We start from the raw sequence: 16,147 nt of genomic DNA on the forward strand, positions 1-16,147 counted from the left end.
TATGCTTTCATGCTTTCAATTATGTAATTTAAGTGATCTAGGTAGCTCTGTTTTGGAAGTTCAGTTAACGCTAGAAATGTGTTTTGGAGTTTGTACGTGTTTTGTCTCTAGGGGCCACCACATATATTTATATATAAACATATATAAATAAAGCCACTTTTTTTTTACATTAGTAATTCCTTTTGTGCATAATTTTATATTATTGTTAATAATAAATCAATTAAAGCAACAAAACAACCTGAAGAGCCGGTTCGGAGCCGAAAGAGCCGGCTCTTTTTAGTGAGCGGACCCAAAAGAGCCAGTTCTCTAAAAAGAGCCGGAAATCCCATCACTACTTTACACACAACTAATGCACAACTGATAGTTTGTGCTTTGGATACAAAGCACACAGTAAAATCTAGAGATTATTCCAGGGAAACACCACTCATACTGAAATATAGATTAAATGTTTGAAGTAAAAACAGCACAAATGTTTTCTCAGCATTGTTCTCAGACAGACCAACTGAGAGTAAACCCTGAAACTAAAGCTCACTGTCCTATTTTAGGATTTAAGGAATTTAACGTAAATTATTTTCACTGTTTTGTTTTGGGGTTTCTTCTGTTTTAATTAATGATCTTCTTCTACGGGCTTTTGAGGGTTTTTTCTTTTATCACAATAAAAGTAACTTTGAAAAAACTACAAAACACATACTTTGGTAGTTTAGACTGGCATTTAGTTATGTTGTTGAAAATTTTGATACTCAGCTTTTGTCTGTTTTCAGTTTATGAGTATCATGATAATGTCAGTGATTTTTTTTCTGTGTCTGTGTGTGTTCTGGTCAGATCTTCTGTTTGGGGCAACACTGGTTTCAGTCTGACGTTCCACATTCCCAGTTCAAATATCAAAGGCGTGGTCAACGTATGTCTTCTCCTCCCAGATGGTCATTGCCATGGCAAAGCTAAAATCACCTACAGCTCATTACCATCATGCACCAATATTACTCCAAGCAGCAGCTGGATCAGGTGCATTTTTTCTACTGAAACCTCCAAATAACACATTAAAGTTATGACGGATCTCTTTTAGATATACACTTTAAAACAACTTATAATGTTCAATAAGCGGAGATGTGAAACTGAACATGATATATTGAGATATAATTGGAACTCTAATACCCATCATGGTAGAAGAGAATCCCAGTTACGAGTTAGGACAGGACTCTCTGGAGTCCGGGTGTTAGTGGTGGTGAAGATGAAATTGGTGGTTTAGATGGGGCTCTGATTGTACACAATGAGATGGAGATGAGGAGGTGGCAGGATCCACAAATAAGAACCTATAAGGCTGAAATGATAGAGAGGGGGAGGCTGAATGGCTCGGAGCAGGTAGGCAAGAAAATAACAGAATGTGAAAGTGAAGGCAATGTAAAGAAATCGACTCACAGCAGAGCTGCCAGGAAAGCAGGCACATGAGTAATTACAGATCTTCCTTATTGAACCTGCTGCTTTGACAGTAACTTAAATCGTATTTTTGAGATTTATTCTAGGAAGCAGCAGAGAAACCGTTCTGGGTCATCTGATGGGGAAAGAGAGCCACTTCCCAAAAAAAGTCTTTTGCTATAAGGCTACTTCCACTTTTAGTTGCAACTGAAAAAGGAAATTCTGTCATCTCAGTTTCTTTTTTCACCTTAAAAAGGAACCCCATTTTATTTAAGAGTTTGTTTAAAGCACCAATCTTTACCTAGGCATTGGTTTCTTAATGGTATGTATTCAGCTTTATGCCAACATAAGTCAACTAAAACTGAGAGATTTTAAGATTGATACAGTTAAAGACAAACACAGACATTTTAAATGTTCTCTGGTGCTCTGTGTCCTGCAGTGGGAAGAGGAAGATCACACTCACTGGGTCCCATCTTAACTTTGTTGAAGGGGTCATGCACAGCCCCACAATGCACAGCCCCACAATGCAGGAGGTCAGACTTCCCAGATACATCAGCTCTCAGGTACATTACACCTTCTATTACTGTTTAAGTTAACCAGCCATGTTATATCAAAAATTATAAATTACAGTGTGTCTGAATATGTGATGTTGCGTGCTGTTTTGGTCACGTCGTGTTGTCTTTTGTGTACATTTAATTTCATTGCAGAATCTCACCTATGATTCACCTGCAGCTCTGAGCATTTCTAGCAGTACTGTGTATTTGAAAGTAGCCAATGAAACCTTGACCTGCTCCAGAAAACTCTCGTACTATCCAGACCCTGAGTTTACCAGCTTCACAGCCACAAGGACAGGGAAAGATGTGCACATCACCATTCAGGTATTTTTAAATATACTTTTTTTTTTATCATACATATGTATGTGTGGCATCAGTTCATTGAAATGTAGCCTTTGTTTTTCTTCATTTAGAAAAAAACAGACAAGCTGGAGATGACGATAGATGAGTTATCAGTGTGGGGCGTTGAAGAAAAGCCAAAAAATTGCACCATGGAAGCCAAAGAAACCAGTGACAACATTGACTCTTTCACCTGTGAGATTAAAAGCTCAACCAACCCTGAATTTCAACAATTATTGGTAAATATTTCTTTCATGTTAACCAAACCAAATAGTTGTGTGGAGATGTAATGTCAGTTTCATTCTGGCAGTAGAAACATTTCAGTATTTTAGTACAGTAAAATAGGAATTAAAATTGTACTGAGAATGTTTTCACATAGAATTCATTAGGTATACTTGTTAACCTGCTCGTAAATGCAACCCTCCTACCAATAATATCATGGTAAAGCTGAACAGCTGAAATTCAAGCTCAGTGTAACTCTGAATGTGACATGGTTGTTCAGGCTAGACAGGCTGGTCTGAGTATTTCATAAACTGCTGATCTACTAGGATTTTCCAACATCACTTTTAGGGTTTAGAGAAAATGGACTGGCAAAGAGAAAATATGCAGTGAGCTGAAGGTTGCTTGGTGGAAAATGCCATGTTGATGTTAGAGATCAGAGGGGAATGGCCAGAGTGTTGTTAGGAAGACAACAGTAGCTCAATAAAACACTCATTACAATGAAGTATGATGACGAGCATCTCTGAACCTTGAAGCAGTTGGGGTACAGCAGCAGAGCACCCCACTCCTATCAGCTAAGAACAGGAAACTGGGGCAACAGTTTGCACAGACTATTATGGTGGAATTTGCAGCAACTGGGTGATAATATCAGCTCAGTATTGACTCTGTGGGGAATGTTTCCAGCACCTTGTTTATATTATTTTTTTTATTGCATATAGTTCTGACAACAAACTGGAACCCAATATGGAACTTGCAAACTATAACTAATGCAATGTGTGGCAAAAAACAAAGAAAAATCCAGTATGTAAACATGCAAGGCCTTTTTCCCAGTATAGTATGCTGTATGTGATTTGTTTTTGTTTGTTTGTTTGTTTGTTTGTTTTGGGTTTTTTCATAGATAAAATACGGAGACAAATCTGTCACACTGGAAAATAAAGATAAATCTGGAGTTTCTTATTTTCCGATGCTGATCCTTGTCCTGCTGCTGATACCAGCCATTATTACTGGTAAGAACACAATTTAGAAGTGAATTTTAGTCCCTAACCAGCCTATAAAAGGATGTGCAGGTCAACTCTTTAACAACCATACCATTCTTTTGCATTGCGCTATAATCTTGTTGCAGTGGCGTTATTCTACCAAAGACAACAGCAGAGGCTCGCTGATGAGATGAACAAGTTTGTGGAAGACCTTGAGCTCAACATCAGGAATGACATCAGACAAGGTCAGTCACAAAATCTCACAGCATCACTTTGATGTACAATTTATACTGCTCGAAAATTAAAGAAAAGCTTTTAAAATGCATGTCAGTGCAAGGAAAAAAAATCATGCTGGATATCTATAATGATATGGACTGGATGATGTACAGTATTATGAATGTATGCAAGTATTCGTATTCTCCATTGTTTGATCAACTGAAACATAATGTCCCAGAGGTGTTCTGTTGGATTTCGGGCAGGCGTGTATAGGGGTTAGTCAATGGTATCAATTCCTTCATCCTACTGGTGTTGGCCGGAGGGGCCGATGGCGTGATATGGCAGCCTCGCTTCTGTCAGTCTGCCCCAGGGCAGCTGTGGCTACAACTGTAGCTGCCTCCACCAGTGAGCGAATGTGAGAGAGAATGAATAGTGGCATTGTAAAGCACTTTGGGTGCCTTGAAAAGCGCTATATAAATGCAATCCATTATTATTGTTATTACCTAGCTAGTAGAGGTCTGTGTGCCCCTCTGTGGATGTGCCTCACAAGCACATAAGAAATATTTTGCACTGTCCGCTTCAGAAAGGTTTATCTGACAGAGGAAATAAATTTTCCACAGTTGTGCAACATTAAAAGGAAGTGAGGTCTATGTGAAGAGTCACCACAAAAACAAAGTTACCAGAAAAGTTACATTTGCAAAACCACATTCAAACTACTTGGGGCAGTTTTAGAAATAACCGCCGTGGACAGATGAAATATAATTAATTTAAATATGTCAGTTTGAGGTTCTGTATCAATAGATGAATGATTGTAAAAGGTCTGGACTGCAGTCGGGCCAATTCATCAACTAAAGTGAATTTTTATACCCTGAAGTCGTGCTGTTGTTATAGACCCAGTATGCAGTTTAGCATTGTCTTGTTGAAATGTTCAGGGAAGGCCTTACCTGACATAATCATGAATTACAGTAGTCCAGCCTAGAAGTAATAAATGTATGAACTGCAAGCATGAAACACGATGTTTCTAATGTTAGAGATGTTGTGCAAATTGAGAAGGTCTTACATTATATAATATTTGCACTGAAAGATATATCCTGGTTAAAACGGAGTCTAAGATTACTGTGTTACGGAAGGTAACCAGTATCTGGTTAGAGTACAACAACTTCAGTACTACTGTAGTTTTAAAAATGTCAATGGTCAGCATGATGGCATAGTCTAACAGCAAGAAGGTCCTTAGTATATCTAAATTTAAAAGCAGGAAATTAGAGGTCTTGCAGGTGTTTATGTCTTTAGCTCTTTATGTGGTTTAACTAATTGGTATCTGTCTGACATCACAGACAAATAAAGCTGATTATCATCTGCATAGCAATAAAAATGTATGCTATGCCTTCTAATAATACTGACTAGTAGAACTGGTCCTAACACAGAACTCTGTGGAACTCCTTAATTAACCTTAGTGTGTGAAGAAAATTCCTAGATTAGATATGATTCAAACCACTGCAGCGCAGCACATTTAATGCCTACAACATGGTCTAAACGCTGTTACAAAATATTGTGATCAAGAATATTAAACACTCCACTGAGGTCTAGCCGGACAAACATAGATATGACTCGACAACAAGATCATTTGTAATCTTCATTAATGTTGTTTCTGTCCTGTGAGTTCAGAATTCAGACTAAAAAAAATAAACCATTCCTCTTTTTGGATTGATTGATTATATCTAAGATCAAAATGTAAATTTATTGTTAGGACTTCTAGACATGGGATCTAATAGACACACTGACAGTTTGGAGGAAGTAATTATTGATGTCAACTCGGAAAAAAGGGAAAAATTAGCTAATATTTCTCTAACAACCTGCATCTTTTCTGTTGAATAAAATGTGGGCATCTGAAATATGCATATAATTGCATTCTGTTTTTATTTACATTTTAAACAGGTTTTTATTTTGGATATGTGTTTGTAGTTTGCAAGTTGTGAAATGACCCTACCCACACAGTGTACAGTTCTCATGGTTTCAGCTTTATTTTTAACCAAAAGCACTCTTTCTATTTCCGGCACAGTCTTGTAGCCCGGAACCAACTCTCTCCATGGTTTCCTCCACTACATGCTCCCTTCCCGCCAGTCTCCTCTGTCACTATAAAAGGAGACGGAGTCATTAGTCCCATCATAATCATGTGTCCCCTCTGACATCCAGCACCACCCCATGAGCTCACTATACCACATACACCACCAACGTTTTCTTGATTTTTACAATTCCTTTGCATGTAATCTTAAAATGTATACCTGGTTGCTTCGGTATTCATTTGCCCTGCAGTCCATAATGCAATAGGGATTTATGCTTTACCTGCCAGTATTGGCATTTAAAATACTTCTAAGAAATTAAGTAGCAGCTGTTAAAAAGTTTGCATTATTTATTTTTAGTTTTATACTCTGAAGTTTTCCTATTGTAATCTTTCAACATTATCTTCCAGGACACATTTGCATCTTGTTCTCTGCAAGTTCCAAATTATCGGAACTGCGTTTCATCGTATGTGATAAGTGCCTCAACTTTACCACATATTGGCCTGTATTTTACAGCTTCACTATCTTCAGGTTGCTTAGTGTCGCATACATAGAGTTCCTGTTTATGGTTTTTGTTATATAACACTAATAAGGCTGATGGTAAAACAGAATGACATTATAGGATGCAGTCATATGTGGCCATTTTTGTATTAATCAGTGAATTGCAACACTGCACTGACTTAGACATTTTCACTACCTCTTTTCTGTGACCTGCAAGAACTTGCCTGCTTCACAAGTTCACTTTTCACCTGATAACATAGACATTCATGCTTTGTACTTTGTGCACGTAGCCTGTGGTTTATCAAGTCAGCTTCACTGGAGTGTCTTCCACAGGTTTTGTGGAGTTGCAGACAGAAAACGCTGATCTACTGGAAAATGTTGGAACAATTCCTTTCCTGGATTTCAAGCACTTTGCCTCCAGAATCTTTTTTCCTGAGGTGAACGAAGCTCAAAAGAAACCAAATGCTGATACGTGACAAGCTTATTCTGTGAACTGTGAAAAATTACCAATTGGTGTCAGTTTAGTAGAGCTGTGTTGTTGTTTTTCAGAATGAATCTTTGATGGAATCCTGTATCAAAGACATCAGTCAGGTAAGTTTTGACGTCATCTGTTGTTTGCAGTTGTTTTCATGGTTTCATTCCATCTGTCGTTATGTTATGTTATGTTATGTTATGTTATGATCAGGATGTGGTGAAGATTCAGCTTGATGAGTGTTGCCAGGGCTTGTCCAGGCTGATCCAGGACCAGCTCTTCCTCACCTCCATGGTGCATGCTCTCGAGGAAGAGAAGAGTTTCACCATCAAAGACAAGTCAGTTTGGCACTCTGTATTTTATGTAACTGCCTAATCTGCGATATATTTTGTTTTGTTTTGATGGGGGGGGTGTCGCACTGATGATGTAGAACTCAAGACTACAGAAAACAACCAAAGTGGATGATAGCAGCGTTAATTCTTTCCAAGATTAAGACAACGTTATTCAAAACATGTAGCCATGTAAAGAGCTCCCTCAAAGAGAAAAGTTTACCGTTGTCAAAGTGTAAAATGAAGAGGTGCCTTTTTTTGATGGAAATACAAATGGTGCAAACCACTGGTTACACACAGATTAGACCAGAAAACACGTAAAGGAGCCTGCACAGTTTTAACCAAGATTACCTAAATGAATCTAGGATAATCTTGGTTAACCAAGATGGCTGGAAAAGAAACAGCTCAAACTCATGATGTGAAGCTCTGTCAATTATTCATCTCTAACTTGTTCCGTTAATTTTTTGTTTCAGATGTGCAGTAGCATCTCTGCTCACTGTAGCGCTCCACAGCAACTTGTCATACCTGACGGAGGTGATGGAGGTTCTGCTCAAGGATCTGATGCAGAAGAGCAGCAACGCTCAGCCCAAGCTGTTACTCCGACGCACTGAGTCTATAGTGGAGAAACTGCTCACCAACTGGATGTCCATCTGCCTCTACGGCTTCCTTCGGGTTTGTTGCTCTCAGTGTTTTATGTCTTTGCTGTTTTGCCTAAATTGAAAATTCAGCTTCTGACTTATCATGTTTTTTAATGCCCTTATTGTCTTACTTTTGTCAATTAGTGTATATTATGTGTGAGCCTGTTGCTGCATTAGCTGCTGCTGCCTAAACACTCCAAGAAATTATTGTAGTTGTTATTATGGATGTGCTACAGCCACAGACCCCAACCTGCATGCAAATGACAAACATTTAGTAATAAAGACGCAACAGGCTAGTTTTGGGAAGGCTGCATTAAGAATTGGTGACCCGTGACTGACCCCGGGCCTGGCAGATCCCCGTGATCATTTTGAGAGAGGCTGACAAACTGAGGAGATCAGCACAAGTGGTGCAAGTAGTTATTTATAGTGGTATGACCAAAGGCTGCAAGGGAAGTGTTTAGGGTGTGGTCTGGTTCCAGAAAAACAGTTAAATTATCTCCAGTAAGTTGTATCATTTAATGTTGTTTACTAAATTAAGACGTGCACTACAGGTCAACATAGCAAAGCAGCACTTTGTTCAGTTATCCAAACTGTACTGTGAAAACTGAAGAAGACACTCAAAGAAGAGAAAAAAGAAGAAAAGAGCTCAACATAATGCCTGTAACATTAATGCTTGCGTCAGCATGTGGCTGTATGATTGTTCGCATGCTAACAATAGCGTTTATCTTAAAGAACAGCATCATTGTTTCAGTTCTTCTTACTTTTGATTCACATTTTTTCTCATTCAAATATTTTTTGAAACTTTTTTGGCTACAATACAAACTACAGAAAAACTCTATAGCTATTATGTAAAATATTAGAGCATTGAAACAATGAAAGTAAATCTTATGGGCTGCGAAGTGACATTCATGCTATGTATAGGTCTGAAGTAACACTTCAAACATCATGTTCAGTTTCCACATCCTCCGTTCACTTACTTTAGCCATCGCTAAAGGAAACATCGCCGTGGTTACCAGTGTTGGGAAGGTTACTTTTAAAATGTATTCCACTACAGATTACAGAATACATGCCCCAAAATGTATTCTGTAACGTATTCCGTTACGTTACTCAATGAGAGTAATGTATTCTGAATACTTTGGATTACTTAATACATTATCATGCTTTTTACAACTACGTGAATGTACTATTGCTACGTTATTTATTACTGTTACTGAAGGTCCGCGGCTCCGAACCGTAGTAAAGGGACCTCTGGCTAATACGGCGGGGTCCCTGTCGGCTCGTAGCCGAAAACTAGCTTTACTTTGTTGTGTGGGTCAAGTTTGCTTGCGAGAGACAGAGAGAGGCGTTGAAAGGCTGCTCCAACGGAACTTATTGTTTGGGAGGAAAACACAAACACAGTGTACAGTCGAGTCTTAATAGCTTACTTACAACTGGGCTCATCAGGCACTCTTCTTGGCTGCAGTGGTTATTATTATATTTACATGCTTCCAGCTCCCGTTTTTGCTCGATGACAGCTTGTACTTTTCGAGTCTCCTTTTTCTCGTTCCTCGCGCTCACAGACACATAACGTGTATGGTAGTCCATTCTCCCTGCAGCACGGACTACACTGACCATGAGGCTACATTCTTTAGGGCGATGCCGGTGTTGTGCCAAAAAGTGATTGTCTGCCAAAAACTGATTTCCGGTATTTGCCAAAAACTGATTGCTCGTATTTAAACTGCTATAAGTAACTTGTTGGGCTATAATATGTGAAACATATGTCAAATGCATCCCTCATGGATGACATAAAGTCATCTTGAGCCACAAACAACATTCGTGTAACAAGGTAGAAGCCGCAATCAGTTTTTGGCAGTGATATATATATACACACATATATATATATATATATATATATATATATATATATATATATATATATATATATATACACACATACACATACACACACACACACACACACACACACACACACACACACACACACACACACACATATAAATACAGAGATAAATATAAATAAAATATACAAAGGGGATAAATAGAATAAATAGGAATAAAAAATAAAAATACAAGTGAATTGCACATTTCAAGTATTGAGTCTATTGCACTGTTGACTATTTACAAAAAGTATTGCACAAGGTATTGTACAGTGAGGTGAAGAGGCACTACAGCTTAGTTGTTCCCCCCTCCTTTGTCCTCCTGTTTCCCCTCCCTCTCCCCTCCAGAGAGGAGTTAAACAGTTTGATGGCGTGTGGGACAAAGGAGTTTTTAAGTCTGTTAGTTCTTGTCTTGGGGAGAAGCAACCTGTCACTGAACAGACTCTTCTGATTGTTTATGGCCGTGTGCAGAGGATGCCCAGCATTGTTCATAATGTCCATCAGTTTCTTTAATGTCCTTTTCTCTGCCACTGTCACCAGAGTGTCCAGCTTCATGCCGACCACAGAGCTAGCCTTCCTGATCAGTTTCTCCAGCCTGGATGAGTCCCTCTTTGCTGTGCTGCTCCCCCAGCACACCACAGCATAGAAAAGTACTCCAGCAACCACCGACTGGTAAAACATCCTCAGGAGCTTCCTGCAGATGTTAAAAGACCTCAGCCTCCTGAGGAAGTACAGTCGGCTTTGGGCTTTTTTATACAGGTGCTCTGTGTTGCATGACCAGTCCAGTTTATTGTCCACCCACAGCCCGAGGTACTTGTACTTGTTGACCACCTCCACCTCCTCCCCCTCTATCTGAACCGGCAGTGGACCTTCTCTGGACCTCCCGAAGTCCACAACCAGTTCCTTAGTCTTTGAGGTGTTGAGTTGCAGGTGGTTTGTGTGACTCCATGCGACAAAGTTCCTCACCAGACTTCTGTACTCCTCTTCCTGATCATCCCATGATGGCCGTGTCATCTGCAAACTTCTGAATATGGCATAATTCAGAGTTGTAGCAGAAGTCAGAGGTGTACAGGGTGAAGAGAAGAGGGGACAGCACAGTTCCCTGTGGTGCTCCTGTGCTGCTGACCACAGTGTCAGACGTGATGTCCTTCAGCCTGACGTACTGTGGTCTGTCGGTGAGGTAGTCGGAGATCCAAGCCACCAGGCAGGGGTCCACCTCCATCCTGTTCAGTTTTTCCTGAAGCATACAGGGCCGGATGGTATTAAAGGCACTGGAAAAGTCAAGAAACAGTATCCTGACCGTGCCTTTTCCCCCATCCAGGTGTGAGTGGGCTCTGTGTAGGAGGTACAGGATGGCATCCTCCACTCCGACACCCGCCTTGTATGCAAACTGTAGTGGGTCCTGGCATGTTGTACCTGTGGTCGGAGGAAGTTGAGGAAGAGCCGCTCTAGAGTCTTCATAAGATGTGACGTCAGTGCCACCGGTCGGAAGTCATTCAGCTCATTGGGCCGGTTCTTTTTGGGGACCGGGACGATGCAGGATGTCTTCCATAGGGCGGGCACTCTCCCCAGTCGCAGACTGAGGTTGAAGACTCGTTGTAGCGGCTCCCCAAGTTCAGCAGCACACGCCTTTAGCATCCTAGGACACACCTTGTCTGGGCCTGCTGCCTTTCTGGAGCGAAGCTTCCTCAGTTGCCTCCTGACCTGATCCACTGTGACACTGGGAGATGTTTGGGAGGAGGGGAGGGGGGGAGATGTCTTGCTGCTGAGAGAGGGATTGGAGGAGGGGGGTGTCATGGTGTGTCATAAAAGGATAAAGGACCAGATTGGTTATAATGTAAGTACAATAGCAGAGAGTTGTAAAGATACTTGAAAAACAGATATTGTTTTAATTCTCTATATAACCCCTTTGTAAACCCTGTTCACCGAAGTCTATTTACGAACATACGTAAAGATATTACACATAAAAAATACACAGAAACATTGGAAATCAGTTTTTGGCAGACAATCACTTTTTGGCACAACACCGGTATCATTCTGCCTATTAGCTTAGCACAACAAAAAGGCGCTCTCTCACCCAGGAAACACACAGGCAGAGTGAGAGAGCGTCACCCTGTAACCACGGCAACCGTAACGCTGCCGCCTGGAACAACAGAACGTAGCTGTCAAACAAAACCCAAACAGTCCTGACCCGCGACAAAATGAAACAGGAAAATACCGCAGTGTAATCCATTTATTTCAACAAAGTAACTGTATTCTCAATACCACCTTTTTAAACTAACTGTAACGGAATACAGTTACTCATATTTTGTACTTTAAATACGTAACAGCGGTACATGTATTCCGTTACTCCCCAAAACTGGTGGTTACAGACATTAGATCTGCATTATTCTGTCAGTTTTGTAAAAAAAAAAAAAACAATTATAACTGCTGAGTATGTTTTATTTCTCTGTGACAATATGTGATACACGTTTAGTTACATCAACTAATCAGAGTGAGCTATAAGAAGCCACCAATGCTTCTAGCTAAACTTCTCTGCACTGACCAACAAAAGTTTCTTTATAACGTTGCCTCAGCTTCTCTCTTGACAGACTGAGTTCCTGTTTCTGATTTTCCACAGGAAACTGTTGGCCAGCACCTGTTCCTGATGGTTAGCGCCCTCACGCAGCAGATTGCAAAAGGCCCAGTGGATTGTGTCACAGAGAAAGCGCTGTACACGCTCAACGAGGACTGGCTGCTCTGGCAGGCTCAGGACTTCAGCTCGCTGGTACACAACACACTCTGCATAACAAAGTGCATGCACAACTGAGTCACACCGTGCATGAAAGCAATCGTCTGACAGCCCTTCACAAGTTTGGCAGTTGTGCATGTGGAAGCAATATTTAATACTTCCTTATATTAGTTCTGTTTTTGCTCCCTTAGTTTGGTAAGTTCAAACCTTGCTTTAACTTGTTGCTGACATACGGTAACCCAGAAGTCATTTAAATATTCTCTTGTGCATGTGTTGGGGAAAGTGATGGCAAATAAAAGCACAACAGCACACAGCGGTTCTAGATCAACACCCCAAGTGTCCTATTCTAATATGGCGTGGGACACTGTCATGTCTTTACTTTGTTTTCAGGGTATCTTTCTAAATTTCTTGGGTGTTGTGCAAGAGACCACTCTTAAAACAGGGCGAGTCAATCACACTAATAAATCTACTGCTTTTGTTTTTTTATTTTCTTTAAGGCTTGTGAACTTGTGAACCACATGAAACTGAAAAACAGCACCCTTTCAGCATGCACGCAAGTGTGATATGTTTGCTGTGGTGACAAGAAACTAGATATAATCCCTTGACGAGCGCCCCAGTGAATGTAGGCCCAACCTGCAACTCTAACAAATGAGACGTTGCACATTGCCAAACAACACACTCGAGGTGCCGTTTAAGGAAGCATGCACTTACACTTCTGATTAAAACATTGAATTCTAGGAAGTGGAAGATCTCTGCGAAACATAGATCAAACACACCAATAAACCCGCATTCTGGTACAACATGCTTTGTGGGACACACCCTACCTGATAAGGTAGAGAAGACACCAGTACTTGCTTGGTTGGACCTAATTTTTTTAATTTGGTTGTTATGGGCAGTAAAATGAACTCAGACCTGGTTTAACACCCAGATTAAAATACTAGGTATGTTTCAGTTTTTAAAATTAACATAGCATAAAATAATGACTATAAAAGGAAACCTGGACAGGTAAATAATACATGTGGTTCATTCAGTAGAGCACATCGCCTACTAATTGATTGGTTGGTGGTTAGAACCACAGCTCCCCTTGTGTGCATGTTATAATAACCTTGTGCAAGGTGCTGAAAACCTAATCGCCCCGATTCATGCATCTGAGATTAATTACTCAGCATCTTAGGAACTTTTTAAGTACTACCGTGTACCATTTTAAATGTAAGGGAGTCAGTGCCTGATTTGGCAATAACATAAAACGTAATAAGAATGTTTGCCCTTAACTGTACTTAAACAATGTAAACGTTTTCTAGATGAACAGTACTGCATTGTTGTTTCTGTTGTTTAGCTTGAAGTACTGAAGAAAGTTGCATCTGAGTCAAATCTGAAGTTGCACCCACAGTCTTGGAATGAGCCAGATTTCGTGAAGCTGTGGTTTCATACAGTCATTTAGTGAATAAAACCCAAGGATGGCATTTTCCTAACCTCAGCTTTGGTTGTTATTTGGTGACAAATCTTTTTTAAAGTTTCAGGGGCTTTAATGTTTTAACGGGAAGCATGAGCACAACCTGCCAGCTGTCTTGTTTTTAATCCCATGTTCGAAAGTAAATGCAGTAGCTTCACATGTTTTTACTTTGACGAGATTCTGATGGATGATAATTTTCTGTACATTTTGCAGTCTATTGACAGTGCATTATAATAGAGCTGGATCATTCTTCAGACTCTTAGATTTTAATCTAATCTGACAAACCACTGTCTCACTTTAGAGCTTATTTCTGTATATTAGATGACACATGCATTAGCCACCAGTTTAAAGGAAATCAGAATAAAGATAAGCCCTTCCTCATTATCTCTGCAAAGAATCAAAGATGCTGTTAAAGATATTGCAGCTTTTCTTTCTTTGAAACTTTTTTTTTTTTAACTCTTAACCAGTTACCAAAAGTTTGCACAATAGGAATTTTTTTGTGATTTGTTGATGAGCATGAATTCAGTTGTGTGCATGCTGGTGGCATTACTTCCAAATGTTGCTTATTTGTGAGTTACTCTGAGCACAAAACTAGATAAAGTTTATCTGTTGTGTTAAGATTGTGGCCACTAAAGAATATTTCATTACTTCTTTTTTTTTTGCCTTGAGAAACTCTTGGGTTGCGTTTGCTGAATTCTTCGGGTAATTATCCATTTGCACTGTGGAGCTGATCTAATCAGTTTTGTAGCATCCTGTTTCTTCTGTCAGCAGTCACATTATTGATAAACACTGGTCATATGGTTCCACTGGTAGCCATACATGCTCACAACATACCTCCACCATTTTTGACAGATGTGGTGTGCTTTGGCTTGAGGTTGTCCTTGAGTGTAACCAGTGATTTGCACCTTGCTGTAAACCCTCTGTATTTCCATTCATGAGAGCATCTCTTGATTGTTGACTTGCTTAGATGTGTCAAAGTTAGCCCACTTTGTATCAACATCTCTTTGGAAATCATATAGAGGTTTGACTGAATAGCTATCAGTTGCAACACTTAGAATCAACTCCATATGGGCATCAGTTTAGCTCATTGGTTTGAAATGGCAACTATACAAAGTTCAATGGGTTCTAGTCGAACCTAGGGCCCTTTACTGTGTGTTTGCCCTTTGCCTGTCTCACTTTCCTGTTAAATTCCCACCTTTCCATTTATTAAATGGTGAAATATTGCTGGTAATCTGGCAATACAGAAATGCTAACGATTACTATTTTTTCTGCTTACAGAAGCTCAAAGTGCTGTTTGCTGTGGGCACTGACGGGGAGGTGAGTGAGCCTCTGGAGGTCATCGTCCTCGACTGTGATACAGTGGAGCAGGTCAAAGAGAAAATTCTGTCCAGCTTCAAGGCCAAGTTTGGTTTCCCCTACAACATTCCCCTGAGGGATGTCTGCATAGGTAGGTATCAGATCCTGCAAGAAGTGATAATAGCATGTCTTTAGCATGTCTTAAGTGATAAGTGATTTGCATCCACCAACCAGGTTTGAAGTGGTATAAAGAGGCAAGGAACAGATACACATACAGAGATTCCTTTATTTACTGAATCTTTTTTACTTGCCCTGTATATTTGTTACGTACATTAAAAATCTGCATATTATGTCCAAATTTAGGGCTTAAGAGCTGCAGACAAAGCGGAGAAGCTGCTGACAAAAAGCTATAGAATAAATGTAGCTTACATCTTAAGCATGTTGCACTGTTGAAGATGGTTTGACCTTTTGTTTTTATGCTTTTGCATCAAAATGAACAGTTAGATTATAATATTTACTGCTTATGTTGTCACTGTTCCTTGTTTTACAAACTATCAACACCTTCTGTTACTATTCCCACCAGAGTATGAGAAGAATGGATTATTCCTTCCTCTTGAGGAAGTTGATGCAAGCTCAATGGTTATTGGGGAGGTGACAATGCTCAACACACTCAAACACTACAAGGTGAGGAAATATTATGTATCTCTATCTATCTACCTACCTACCTACCTACCTACCTACCTACCTATCTGTGAAGCATGACCCTGATGGTAAGTGCGTATGTCGGATGTGCCACGCAATGCTCAATTTGTGGGAACAAGTGCGTTAGTGCAGTTAGCTTGTTAACGTGTTGACGCTGTCCAGCCCCACGCACGGGGCGATCCGCAGTAAATTCTTAACGGAGATTTGCCGCATTATGGCGTTAATGTCATTTTAACAAGATTAACGCTGACAGCACTAGTGGGAACACAACGCCCGAAAAAAGTTTGCCTTGTAATTGGAAGGTTGCCGGTTTGAGCCCCGGCTCCAACAGTCTCGGTCGTTGTGTCCTTGGGCAAGACACTTCACCCGC

At 40.1% G+C, this 16,147-nt stretch overlaps 1 protein-coding gene across 2 annotated transcripts in view; it reads left to right on the top strand.

Moving 5' to 3' along the window:
• plxnc1 (plexin C1) overlaps window positions 1–16,147 on the top strand; it is a 32,875-nt gene that overhangs the window by 6,194 nt on the left and 10,534 nt on the right. For both annotated transcript variants that reach the window (XM_082511098.1, XM_082511099.1), the window contains exons 12-24: window positions 823–1,002; window positions 1,853–1,976; window positions 2,121–2,291; window positions 2,381–2,545; window positions 3,424–3,532; window positions 3,649–3,747; window positions 6,613–6,716; window positions 6,829–6,870; window positions 6,965–7,089; window positions 7,554–7,752; window positions 12,216–12,362; window positions 15,058–15,226; window positions 15,659–15,759. In XM_082511098.1, coding sequence (XP_082367224.1) covers window positions 823–1,002; window positions 1,853–1,976; window positions 2,121–2,291; window positions 2,381–2,545; window positions 3,424–3,532; window positions 3,649–3,747; window positions 6,613–6,716; window positions 6,829–6,870; window positions 6,965–7,089; window positions 7,554–7,752; window positions 12,216–12,362; window positions 15,058–15,226; window positions 15,659–15,759 — 1,735 coding nt within the window. The remainder of the gene's footprint in view (window positions 1–822; window positions 1,003–1,852; window positions 1,977–2,120; window positions 2,292–2,380; window positions 2,546–3,423; window positions 3,533–3,648; window positions 3,748–6,612; window positions 6,717–6,828; window positions 6,871–6,964; window positions 7,090–7,553; window positions 7,753–12,215; window positions 12,363–15,057; window positions 15,227–15,658; window positions 15,760–16,147) is intronic.

This window comes from Aulonocara stuartgranti (genome assembly GCF_965226115.1).
Source record: "Aulonocara stuartgranti genome assembly, chromosome: 17".
Taxonomy (NCBI): domain Eukaryota; kingdom Metazoa; phylum Chordata; class Actinopteri; order Cichliformes; family Cichlidae; genus Aulonocara; species Aulonocara stuartgranti.